Source organism: Agelaius tricolor, unplaced genomic scaffold, assembly GCF_023055355.1.
Source record: "Agelaius tricolor isolate 1412-34295 unplaced genomic scaffold, bAgeTri1.0.p SCAF_32, whole genome shotgun sequence".
Taxonomy (NCBI): domain Eukaryota; kingdom Metazoa; phylum Chordata; class Aves; order Passeriformes; family Icteridae; genus Agelaius; species Agelaius tricolor.
The window spans coordinates 1,122,177-1,135,839 of record NW_027269292.1 but is presented as its reverse complement, the minus strand read 5'-3'; the positions used below and the strand labels follow the sequence as shown (position 1 = coordinate 1,135,839).

At 38.2% G+C, this 13,663-nt stretch overlaps 1 protein-coding gene across 7 annotated transcripts in view; it reads left to right on the top strand.

Moving 5' to 3' along the window:
* The window catches only part of CA10 (carbonic anhydrase 10), a 207,727-nt gene extending 194,268 nt beyond the window's left edge, over positions 1-13,459 (top strand). For all 7 annotated transcript variants that reach the window (XM_071451268.1, XM_071451267.1, XM_071451266.1 and 4 more), the window contains 5 exons: positions 1,224-1,319; positions 2,895-2,967; positions 8,873-9,027; positions 11,245-11,419; positions 12,289-13,459. In XM_071451268.1, coding sequence (XP_071307369.1) covers positions 1,224-1,319; positions 2,895-2,967; positions 8,873-9,027; positions 11,245-11,419; positions 12,289-12,311 — 522 coding nt within the window. In that variant the 3' untranslated portion in view covers positions 12,312-13,459. The remainder of the gene's footprint in view (positions 1-1,223; positions 1,320-2,894; positions 2,968-8,872; positions 9,028-11,244; positions 11,420-12,288) is intronic.
* Positions 13,460-13,663: the final 204 nt, after the last annotated feature.

Sequence of the window (13,663 nt, the reverse complement as noted above, 5' to 3'; positions counted from 1 at the left end):
GTAGGAACATCATTCCTGCAGAAAAATGCTCACAATTACATTTCAGTTCTGAATAACCAGACCTCACATTCATCCAAAGACAATTTCACCAATACAGGCATTAAACCCTGTTTCAGTGATGTTTAGGGGTTGGTTTTTTCCCTCATTATAAACCTGGACAGCACATTATAATGAAGTTTCTTTACTGGCAGTCTTAGTCTTGTATAGTTTGTATAGTTACAAAGATTACCAGATATAAACCAAGTTAATACTGATCTTGCTCACAGCATGTAAGTCCAGAAATTTCTCTAAACAGCTTTTGGAAGTGTCAGCACATGAAAGACAGACCTGATTTTTAAATGCGAACATCAGGCTGCTGCAATTCTGACAATGTCAGAACAAGAACCTTCCTTTTCTAATTGACATCTGAAAACTAAGAAAGATCTTTAGGCTAAATAAAGCTGACTAGCTGTCATCTGTTTAGAAGTACTTAACTGCCACCAGAGTTCATTAAATTTGTTCATCTTTTTTTTAAAAAAAGAAAAGTTGGCAATGTAAATTGTAACACTGTCTGGTGATCCCAGACAAATCAAATATCAAGGTTCTGGGTAAGATATTTTACATAGGTAGTGAGAGAAGGGAACTGTGCCTTTGTAATTTAAAACTTCCAGCCAAGCATAAAGCTAAAAAGCAGAAGGAAAGCTGCAGGTGCTAAGGAGAACTTGATTAACAATACAGTAAGTGCTTAACTGTAGGAGCCTCTGTAACCAAGTTTGCAGAATCTGGGGCAAATGAATACCAGTACTTTGAATTCTGTGAGTGGTGGTTTTCACAGTTCTAAACTCATATCCCATGTGTTTCCTCAAATATTTCGACCCCTGATTCTTCTGTGGTTGGCTTCAGGCTGCAGAGTACAGATTACTTGGTGCCCTTGGCAAGTGCTACTGGAACAGGGAAGTGATGTCAGCCCCTGCAGTGCAATCTGTAACTGGATGTGGGTGAATTCAGTGGCTGGCAATTTAGAGGAAAACATGCTGATGCTGTACCTGTTGGAGCCAGATGGTGACTGAAATTGTTAAAATGATATGTACTGCAAATGCCTGAAAAATTACCCTGCTACAAAGTACCCAAAGCAGAGAGGGGATCGCGATACAAACTAAGCAGTGTGTGGGTAGTATTTGCAAACACTGTATGGGATTATTTGCCACTGGTTAATTGTAATCCTTCCCTTCACCCTCTTTTAGGTTCAGCTGATCCACTATAACCATGAACTGTACACAAATGTCACAGAAGCTGCAAAGAGTCCTAATGGGTTGGTGGTAGTTTCCATATTTATGAAAGTAAGTATTACAGATTCCTAATATATAGACAGTAAATTTTCTATGAACTGTAAATGTAGGCGTTAGACTCCTAATTATGCTACAGCAATGCCCAGAAGCTCTGATCTGGAATCCAGAGACAGCTTCTTCCTAAACTGAGCATGCCATCTCTTCTCAAAGCTTTTACAATATAAAGAAAATTAAAGAGGGTAAGGGAGGTGGGGGGAAAAAACCCTAACATCATAAACATCACTCATAACACTTTAATGGCTATGGCAGAAGTCACTAGCTTTGCAGATTTAGTGTTTCTTCATGAAATGTTATTCATTCAAATCCCTTCTAGTAAGTTGAGGCACTGGGAGAGAGGGCATGTCATGGTGATGTTTCAGAGCCAGCAAAATCAGTTATTTTCTGTGTTATTTAAAACATCTTGTAACTATGAAAACTGAAAGAACATTAAAAGTAGAACTTCTAGTATCTTGCATTTCACAGAACCACAAAGACATGTGAATATTTTGTCTCCATCCTGTTGCATTCAAGGTACATAGTTAAGTCTATCATTTATAGTGATCTAACACTAAACTCTAAACTTCATGGTTTTCCCAAGCCTCTTTAGTTACACTGGAGAAAACTTTTGTCTCATTTTATAGAATTATTTCTCCCCTCCAAATATTGTTTATATTCTGTCATTATGTACCACTGTTTCATCAGTCTAAAAAAGTGTGTATTTCTGAGTAATGCTGATGTTCACCTCATCACACCTTACGTATGGGATATCTATTAGTTCCCCTCAGTATTCTAATCCCATTTCATAAAGGTCCTAACAAAGCATTAACCTCAGATATAAAGTATGCATTTCACAGAGTATACTGGATAATTAGATATAAAAGGGCAGTTTTCACATGGGTCTAATATTTAAGAAAGATATTTATGCTACCTTTTTTTTTTTTTTTAATCCAAAAAGTATTGTATTATGACCCAACAATCTGACCTGCATTCACGAAAAAGGCAAAAATTAAAGAGAAGACAGATAGAATCTTGGCAATATTTAGAAGTACCTGCAGGGAGGTGTCAGAGGATGGACCAGATTCTGCTCAGGGCTGCTGAGCAACAGGTGGGTAGAATCTGACACACGGAAAGTTCCACCTGAACATGAGGTGTTACCTCATATATTACCCAGACATAAACCAGAGGAAGAGAGTTTTAATTTGCAATTAAAATAGCCTACTGCAAGGAAATTATATTTATCAATAAATAAAATAATAGAATACTAGTGAAAATCCTGCCTAATATATTAACCACCTGCAAATTTCATCAAAGCTGTTGGAGAAGAAACCTGTGCTCATGCTTTTATTCAGGCATTGATTTCTGTTCACCCTGTTCCTTGTGTTTTATTTATTCTACCAACTTTCTATCAAGCTTCATTAGAAAAACAAGTGAGTAATTATTTCCTTCTCCCACAACAATGAAAAAAAAAAAGAGAACTCAACTGGAGGAGTATCAGAGAGTGTCTGTGTGCACACATGAAAAAGCTGCAGTTCTGGCAAGGAAATGTTTGTGAGAAGATTTTGACATTGTGCATTTTCTCTTCTGTAGGTATCTGAATCATCAAATCCATTTCTAAATCGTATGCTTAACAGAGACACCATAACAAGAATAACATATAAGAGTAAGTTTCTTTTCATTTCCTCTGGAAACAGCTGTGTACTTTCACTATCAAATAACACATTTAGTGATCCTGAAACAAGAGGCACCTCATTATGGGCGGTAAATCCAGGTTTGCATTGTCAGGAACTCTGCATGATAAACTCAGGAATGTGAAAAAGCTCATTAGGTCATCACTTTATCAAATGAATTTTGAACTTCAAAGTCTGTTTTACATCTAAAGGTGCAACAACAAATTAATGAAATTATATTTGACACATACATATACTGTATTCACACAGAATGCTCAGGAGAACCTGTCTACTGTTAGCAGTATAAGGGACATGTGTAGCAGCCTGGATTATATTGGATCTGGTTATGTCAAGATCCTGCACAATTCACTGGATTTAGTATTCATCAGTGTTTTCTTTTTGAAAGAAAAGTTACAACATTCCTATTCAACTACTGCTGCGTTTAACAGATATAGAAAGAGGTTATTAACATAGCTTGTATGTCTGTAATATTCACATTTGAAAAGCCTTTAACTGATGATCCTCAATAATTCCATGTTCATATATTGCCCTTGTGGAAAACCAGAGCTTAATTAAGATATTTTAAAGAAAATAATGAAAAATACATATATATAAATTAAACCTCTTCTCCTGAAAACCTCGTTTCCTTTGTCAAACATTCTAAGCTGCTATGAAGTTTGTAAGTTCAACAATAGCAGAATTTAACTTTCAGAAAGTACACAGCAAAGGGATAACACAAATAATTCCTTGTTCTCTCCTGCAACACACACACCTCTACACCACTGAGGCTACTCTGCTTTTACCTGAGAGGTAACAAATCTCATTACACCTTTAGTCCAAATAAGAGGCTTCTATGATAATGAAACTCAGTTCTCTACAATACCTATGGAAAGGAAGGCAACACAGGGTTCTTCTCAGAATGTTTTTTCCAGATTGTTCTATCAGTATCAAATGTCATCTTCTCTGCATGGAAGAAGCAGTCAGTCCCATTTTTAAACTGCTTGTCCTGATTCCTTGCAAAAATGCAGCAAGGATGTTCTGCAAGAGCTGCTTCCTGCCTACCAGTGCTGCTGCAGCATCCTGGAAACAGGGAATTATTGTTAAGGCTGAGAGTGCTTTTTCCAGCTCCTTCACCCACAGATTCGATATTCCCAGCTTCTGGGAACCAGCCAGATGTTCTCCCATGGAGCCCACCCTCCCAAAACTAAATATTTCATTTGTATGCTGCATTTACAGTGAAAACTCCTCCTCTCCGGAGCTGGCAGCATCCCACTACCTCCCACTGCTTGTTTTGTCTCCTTACAAGGGAAACATGATTCCAATCTCACCTAATTTGGGTATACTAAATGCAATATCTCATGAAGATGAACACATAAAACACAGGCTGGAAAATCAGTGATTAACAGAATTGCTTTAATTTTTAACCACGGTTTTTGCTAAGTTTATCCGTTAAAATTAAATCACTGGTAGACATAATGCACATAATATTCCACAAGGCATTGGGTTACTTACTGTAGTAACAAGTATTGACTGTGAATTTTTAGTGTAAATTGGGAACATGAAAGTGTTATTGAAAGTAATTTTGCAGTTGTCTTGCATGATGGATTATAGCATCATTGCTGAAAACTAATTTTACCTCTTACACTGCAAGGATTTCTAGTGTGCCTTTAGTAGCTGGAGTTCTGCAGCTTCTGCTTTAGGGCTCCACTTCTGAAGTCAGTACTCAGCACGGTGCTGACAAAATGCCCAGGCCTCATGTGCTCAAGAGGAGCGTGGAGGGAATGATAAAAAAAATGCTGGTTCAAAGTCAGGACAGTTCGTAACATAAATAAAAGGTTTTGTTGGTTTTTTTTTTTTAAAAGAACAGCAACAAAATTAAGTGCTGTCTCTCCTGCTGCATGAAATTTCCACGTGCCAAGAGCATTAAAAGGGAAATTTCTAGTCTTATGGCTACAGTGAAGTAAGTGGACCCCAAGGAATTTTTAAGGAGATTTTAAATGTTTATTAAGATATTAAATGTTTATTTACAGATATTAGTGGCTACAGTGAAGTAAGTGGACTCCAAGGAATTTTTAAGGAGATTTTAAATGTTTCTTTGGTTCTGTTATTGCAGCCCAAAGAATTGACTGTGAGCAAACTGAAACAAGGGTTTTTTCAAGCAGGTTTTAGTCAGAAGCTGTGTAGGTATCTCAGAAGAAAACTGTTTTATTATTCCTCATTAAGTGCGCCATTTGAGGGGACAAGTTAGTTTTCTTTCAAAACAGTTATGCTACACGAGCTTTCATCCAGTATTTGCTTAACATCAGGGAAAAAATTAACTTTTTAGATTCCCAAAATTCCACATAAAAATTTGGTCTTCTCATTGTCTGGTAAGCAGAGAAACTGAGGATCTCTTAATTCCTAACCCTGTAAATCTAACCTAGATCTTCTTCTGGATTATCATGATATGAACTTTAAAATCAATGTACCTTCCTCCACTCAATAAACACTATATTCCCTATAAAAAGCATTATTATTAAGACAACATACACAGATTTCGCTGTGAAAGCCAATCCCACACATCTATTACAAGCCTAGGGATAAAAGGATTTACATTATTTTCTAGGTAAATTGCCAGAGTCAAGGCCTTTATGTAAATGAACGTGAAATTTAATGAAATCTAATTTGTGGAGAGAAAAATTCCTGGGTTTGGAAATCACCGTAAGGCACCAGCAGATCAAGAGTAACACATTGTGGACTGCAGATAGGAATGATGCAGAGGATCCAGGAAAGGCTGGATTTATGAAAGGAAGCTTGTCACTGGCAAGAGATCATAACAGGGTGATTTTGAGCATTTTGAATGTATTTTCAGTAAATATAAGCAAGAATTTGAAGGGCGGCAGTCTGGTATTAATACCAACGCACCAGGTCTGCTTCAACTCCAGAACAAGAAACCCTTACCAAGATGTGGGGAAAGGACAGACCTGTTCATGGGAAAAATGTTGGTAACCAAATTCTTATTGTGTCATCTTCTCTCATGGAATCATCTGACTTCCCATGGGAATATACTCATACACAGGCATTAACACGTACTGTGTTTTCTTGGACAAACCCTTATTTCATTCACCCCTATCTTTGAGTTTTCCTGAAGTGATATTTTCCTCCAGTTTCTCATAGGAATATCTCTCATCTATATTAATCTTCAGTTAGTTTTCCATCTCCTAGTAAACGTTTTAGGGCAAATTCTACCTGGTTGAAATAATTTTAGCCCAGCTGAAGCCAATATGGCTGTGAGAAAGCAGATTTGGGCTTTAGGGATCTCTTCTGCCTGACTCTGTGCCACTTGGTGTTAAAACACACCACTTTCCATGGCTCATAAATAATGAACAGGATGTTCATGTGGGAGAGGGAAAAGTATGTGACGACTCATTGAAAACAGGCATTGACATGAAAAAAGTCCATCAGTTCTCTTCCACTGCAATCCCAGCAAAATTACCAGTGCACTGCAAATAATGTTTTTAATGACCAGGTGTATTCAGTCATCTCTACTTGTTCAAATATAACTGCATTTTGACTGTGATTTCATGCTTGTGTCTGGAAGATTTGGGTTTAGAAAGAAGCTGTCATGGGCCATGGGCCACTGAAGCCTGGTCATATTAAAACAGCGGACAGTCAGCCACCTCCCAGACACTAATGGCATTTCCCCTTCTGCTTGAGGATCTAGCCAGCCATCCAGCACTGCAATCACCCAGCTCAAGCTGCAAGGGCAGGGCAGAGGGCTCTTTTTCTAAAAACATGAGAGGACCTGCCAAGATTTTGTTTTGTAAAACAATGAACACATTTAAAATATTAAATAACAGTAAGGCCCTGGTCAATGAGGCGGAAACATTACACTCTCACCTTGACACTTTAACTGACGCCATAGCTGCCAATATTGTTGCCCCAAAACCCTGTACCATGTTGACTCTGCTGTGTTAAAATAAAAAAACAAGGCCACATTTTCTCTGCCCATGTTCTTTGATTTTCTGTTACCCAAGACAATAATCTGCAGCCCTTCTTATTTTTCCATTAGGTTGTACAAGACAAGTCTTTTACTCATCTAAGTTATGTCCTCCAGCTACAATATGTTAAATTCAAGTTAAATTGCACCTTTCTTTTTTAGCTCCTATACAATTCCTTGATCATTTGGATTTCTCTACAAATCAAGGTCAGCTTATGTTGAGCATTGAAAGAGGGAACACACCTCAGTGTGCACTTTTCGTTGCCTGCATTTTAACGTTTTCTCTGCAAATGAACCAAATTGGAGACACCACACACAGGTGAAAGGGTTCAAAGAGAACTCACAATGTTACAAATCATAACCACCCCAGCTTTCTCTGAGATACACACAAGCAGCAGTGTATCAGAAATAAAATATGTTTATCCCTGAGTGGATGAACTCCTACAGCCTAAGATTTGGCAGGAAAATCTGAGTTTTAGCTTTGACAGCACTGCCAAAAGTACTGTAAGACCAGCATTACCCAAGAGAAATAGTGCAGATAGTACAGACAACACTGAGGAACTCTGATGAATTTTGAAAGATATATCTCATTATATTTAGGTACATATCCACAGAACAAATTCTGTTGCAGAGGAATACACTTCATTAATTCCTAGGGAGCCTTACAATAAAGGCAGGAATCCTGGTACTGCTTCCCAGCAAGCCTTCAACCTAGAGTTTAGCTTTCTGAGGTATTGGAATATAATCCCAATATTACCAGGTGGAACGTGCCTGGGCTCGTCTGATCCTTGCTGCTGGGCAAAAGGCAGCAGCTGTGGTATTTCACGTCAGAGACACCTTTGGCTGGGTGGAAGTTGCAGTTAGGCACTCAGAACAAGTCCAGGCATGGTAGAAACTCAGTTTACTCTGATGGAAAGGCTCCAGGCTAGGTGAAGAGGAAAAGGAGACGGATTCTGCAGAGGGTTTAATCCAGAGTTTATTCCAGAGTCACATATGTCTGAATCTTGGTAACGGCTCCCCAGAAACCTGACCACGTGGTCTCCATGTCTTTTAAGCTCGGGGGCAGGGGGAGGGAAGGGACAGGTGAGCCACCAAGCAGGTGGGAGGGGGGAAGGCTCAGGGGACAATGACACTTGGAGGAGCCAATGACCCCAGGGCTGAGGGGCATCTTTTGAACTTTTGCCAATCACACGATGCCCCTGCTGGAATGATAAGATTGACTGACAGCACTTAGCAAGGAGGCAAGGGGGAGGGGAAGGGAGAAGCTATTGCCACACCTGGGAGCTGAAACAGGAAATGGCATCACACTGCAACACTGAAGGAGCTGGCACTGCACCCACACTACTGTGCACATGAAAGGCTGGGAGGCTTCATGGAGCAGCTTTATTATCATGCATTAACTGCAATTTCCTCTCATGCCAGAAGGCAATTAAGTTTTAATTCTCTTGGCCTTTCTGAAGCTTTGTCGAGCAAAAATTGTTAATGACCCCAAAAGATGGAAAGTCAGCATTCTTCAAAGGCTTCTGCATCTCAATCAATAACTGCAACTTCAAGAAGCTTTTGACTCGAGTCCCTAAGTGTGATTTAGAGTTGCCCTGTGAGTGCCTGTGCTCAGTTCCCAGAGTGTGTGAATGGGAATCTCAGTGCTGATCCACCCAGCAGGGTGAGGGATATTACTTGTGTTACTTGTTCTTGTTTAAACTGCTGGAGGATCCAGAAATGTGCATCTGTTAAACTTCATTCTTTGGTAGAACTGAACATCATGTCATCATGTTCTGGAATTAGGGGACATGAAAAGGGTGATTTTGTTTGGTTTTTTAAATTTTGTTTGTTTGTTTGTTTGTTTTGTTGGATTTTTTTGTTGTTTGTTTTGTGATGCTGCTGTTTTACCAGAGTTGTTTTCCTCCTTTGTTCTCCAGATGATGCATACTTACTACAGGGGCTTAATATTGAGGAACTTTATCCAGAGACATCTAGTTTCATTACGTATGATGGGTCAATGACAATTCCACCCTGCTATGAAACAGCAAGCTGGATAATAATGAACAAACCTGTCTACATAACAAGGATGCAGGTAAAGCAATTTACAAATTACTCAGTCTAGGATAGGTACAAAGTAATATTTTAAACATAATATTTCTAGCTTTACATTAGATTCAACTCTTGTGCTGTAGGGATCGCTGCATGCTATTTATACAGTTTGCAAAAGCATTGAAGAGGTTTTTTGTCAAAATAAAAATACTAACTGTTAAGAATTCCATCAGTATCTACACATACAAACTTTAAGGGGGACCCTATTTTCAGTGAGGGTTTGAACCAAAAGGTTTTCAGCAGTCTCTCCACAACTGCATCATTCTATGATGCTGTGAACAGTTACTTGGAGACTCTAAAACAAGTACATCAGTTTTGTACAAACATAACTGAGGTTATTAAGGATAACAGAGGTCATTCCTAGGTCTGAATAAACATGTATCAATAGCACATAATGTGACAGAGATACAGTATATGGAGCCTTCTGGAAAAAAAACAGCCAGTGCTTTCTGGTATAGAATAAAATTACAGGATACACACCACAAATACATTTGGAAAAATCAGACTGAAGTATTGAAGCCCCTATTAGAGAGAAGCAAGAAAAATTATGTGAGAGAAAACACAACTTCACATCCAAAAGGAAGCTATTGAGGAAACACACCAGTGGAAAAATCTCAAAAACTAAATTTCTGTACAACTTGCTTACAATCCAAATCCTGGCATCAGAAAACAGCAAATTTAACACCAACTGGCCTTTTCTCCAGAGTTTCCATCAGTGAGTTGGCTACAGAGCTGTGAGCTGAACTAAAACCTCCTCTCTTGTATACTTGAACCACCATATGCTCGGCCCAAGCAGGCAGCAGAAGAAATATGGCCTGAGAAATGAAATGAGGAACAAGAAAACAACCCTAAATATCACTTTGGGATTTAAAATCATATTAACATTGTAAATAAGATTACTTTTAAAAGCCTGAGATGTTTTTGTGATATTCCTTCTGTCCAGTTTAGTCTAGAGATAGTGAAAGCACTTTGTTTCCTTTCTAAATGGGTGATTTGGGAGAATGACACAGCTGAGCAGAGGCAAAAATGCTCACGATTGTGAACTTTTCAAACACAGGACCTGAATATTTTCCTACAAGCAACATTTTTAGGTCCAACATTAATGTGCAAAATAAGGATTCAAATATTTCTAGTCTGTGCTGCTACCTATGGGTTATAACCTCATGATACTTGCTCCTTGTCATGCTTTAATGGTTAATCACATCCTCCATTAATACTTAGTTATATCCTCCATTATTAATGCTGAAAATTGATTTTGTGGAATACTTACTAATTATGTTGTGTACTCATACTGAAAAAGCAATGCCCAGCTCAAGTTTTCCCTAAAAGCTGTTAAAGACTTCCAGTACATAAACCCCAGCTACTGGATTTCCCCATTAAATGCCATAAACAAACATCATAAATTGTACACTAATGTGGAAGATAATTTGTTTTTATATCTTTAAACCAAAATATTGAGGATTCCTGGTTAATAACATGAAACCTTTTTTTTCCCGCTCTGATTTTGGTTGACTTGGATCAATCAAGAGTTGCATAGTTACCATAACAGCCATTTCTGCCAACCAGCACCGGATGCACAGGATGATTCACTATTTCCCTCTGTGCTGTGAAACCAGCTCAGAAGAAGGCTGGAGTCTGATGTAGGAACACTCACAGTCACAGCACAGACAGTATCATGACAGACCTGTCAGCAAAAAGAGGCTCTCACTTTTTAACATCATTAATTTCACGACTTCAGCAGCATCACTGTCAGTTTTCCTTCCCATCCAGCCTGCCCCTACCTGGTTCTTGAATAACACCAACCAAAACTGTGGCTTCTCAACTGAAAGCTACACTGTTCAGGAAATGAGCTCTTGTCATTCATCAAGTTCATTTGCTCCGTACCAGCTGCTGCCATCCAGCACTGTTTATTCTATTGCTTTCTGGCTCACCCAAGGACACCTCAATACTATTTCATTCACTCCCCACAAAACTGGTTACTCTCATTTAAAATGGGGCTCAGAAACAGAGGAACACACAAGGAATGGTTTTAACTCTGACTACAAACTGGCAGAGTTAACTTAAATTCTGTTTCACTGAAATTCTGTTTCACTGAAATTCTGTTTTACTTCCATTTATTAACTAATCTATTTAATAGTGTTGTATGTTGTTTACTTACAGCAAAGACCAGTACTAAAACCCCCTTGTTTTGTCCTTATAGATGCATTCTTTGCGACTCCTAAGCCAGAATCAGCCATCACAGATATTTCTGAGCATGAGCGACAATTTCAGACCAGTCCAGCCTCTCAACAATCGATGTATCCGAACCAATATCAACTTTAGTTTACAGGGAAAAGATTGTCCAAACAATAGAGCACAGAAACTACAGTATAGAGGTACGTTCCACCTCCAGAATAACCCTTTCTATGCTTTCACTGAGCTCCTTTCTTTGAGAAATCCAAGGACATAACAAGGCACACAAATAAAAACACATATAACTCCATATCTTGGGGAATAACTGTGTCAGTCAAATGCCACACATTTGAAAAATATGAGTAAATGTGCAGGAAAAGCATGACAAAAAAACCAGCCTGGGACATCAAATATGTTTTTTAGAAGTAAATAGGACAGGCCCTTGGTTTTCTAGCCTCATTTTAAAGTCTTCTTCCCTTACAAAGTGCATTTTGCTCTGGTTTACTCATCTACAAAGGGGGATGAGCTAGTCTTGATGACAACTGATCTCAAACAAAATTAGTAATTGATAAGACTTAATTTCACTTTCAAGGTGCACCACCATAACAAACACCTAAATTGCTAAGTAGATATAAAGCTGGAGATATAAACAATGAAGCAGCTCAGTCACCTGCAGCTAGAGTCCTACACTGCCACGGCTGTGGCTCACAACTGAGCTTTAATGTGTCTCATGCATCTTTGAGCCCAGGCACACAACTGTGTTGCCTGAAATAATGGTGTTAAAGTGCCCTCACAGCAGTAATATCATCATTATGAAGGAGAAGCACTAAAGGAAAAGAAAGGAAATTTTCAGCAGCAAGACAGATGACTGTGTTGCAATACTTCAAAGTCATTCTTCAGACTTAATTCTTTTCTAGAAAAAGGAGGAAACTGAACCTCCTGGCTTTTTTAAGACATTTTGTCTAAGTGCCTAGTGCAGTGTTAAAGCAGTTAAATTTGATTCACAGTGTTAAACCAGTTTCATATTTGGAGTTTATTGAAGCATAATTGTTTTTGTTTGTTTCTCTTCCAGTAAATGAATGGCTCCTCAAATGAGACAGAGCAGGCAAAATCCAAATCCTCAGTGGAATGCTTCTTCTGGGAATTGACATCATCTACAATGCACCCAACCTCCCTCTCTGGCTCACATGCACCTTGTGCTGTGGGAAAAGAGCTGCCATGCTGGAAAACTCCTCAAAATTTATTCATGTGATTGGTGGCCATTTAAAAACAAAGCAAAACAAGACAAAACAAAAGTATTACAGTAAATGTGATTACAATTTTCCTGAACTAATTTGGAGTCACAAAGAAAGACTTTTCAGACTTTGTACATATGAAATTCTTTCTCTTCTCCCTCTCTCTCCCTCAATTGAAAAAAAAAAGAAAAAAAAGAAAAAAGGTGGATCAGTACAGCATCAAAGTGGAGTTGTGTTCTGTGTGCCAAGTAATCTTGGAAAGCTCTCATTATTTCACTATCATTAATGGATACTGACAAGACAGAACAAGGCTCCTGTAAAGAAATCGTTTCTAGGTATGATCTTTCTGTTCATTTAATTTTAAAAGGGACAGACTTTGATAGATAAGTATTGTAAATATATCACTGCAGAATATAAAGGAAATTTAAATATTTCCCTCTGTCACATATCTGTAGTAGGATTTGGCAAAATCAGAATATATCCATTTTCTGTTTCTTGCTTTACAATAGATCATACGTTGTGTTGGCTACTATTAACAACTCAATAAATGTGTTTAACAAATTAATTTAATTAAGTTGCTTTGATTTCTTTTTTTCCTTTCTGAAATGACAAGCCACTACTACTTGTGGATGCATTATTTGTGGTTTTATTTTTTTTCCACTTTTTTTTTGTTCTTTTTTTTTACTTAATTTCTTTGTTTGCAGCCCATTCAAGTGAGTGAAGGACAATTGGGAATGCACTTAAAGGTGGTATAACTTTAACTCCACTGGGCTCAGAAGCAGAAAGCAGATTAAACATATCTCAGTTTAAAATTGTCATTTTCCTTGCTGAAGCCATTATTGGGACAAACATTCAATTCTGTAAATTGGTGGTGAAAGGGATTTTTTTCTTTACAGATAAAGCAGGAGCCTGGCCTAGTAAAAACAAATGACTTTTTTCTTATTTATAATGGTCATTCACTGTGTTTGGTTACTGTCAAGAACTCAATAAATGTGTTTAACAAGTTCACACAGCACATGTTTGACCTTCTTGAATACTGAGGGATTTTTCAGGTTGGTATTTTTTTTCAGTCTGGAGAGGGGTCAGGCCTCATGATCTCCCATCCCTAATGCTCACATTGTACCACATTTAAGTTCACAGAAAGCAAGATGAATCCAAACAATGCTCTGGCACCAAGAAATTGTTTACACCAAATGGAAGAACAGGCACTAC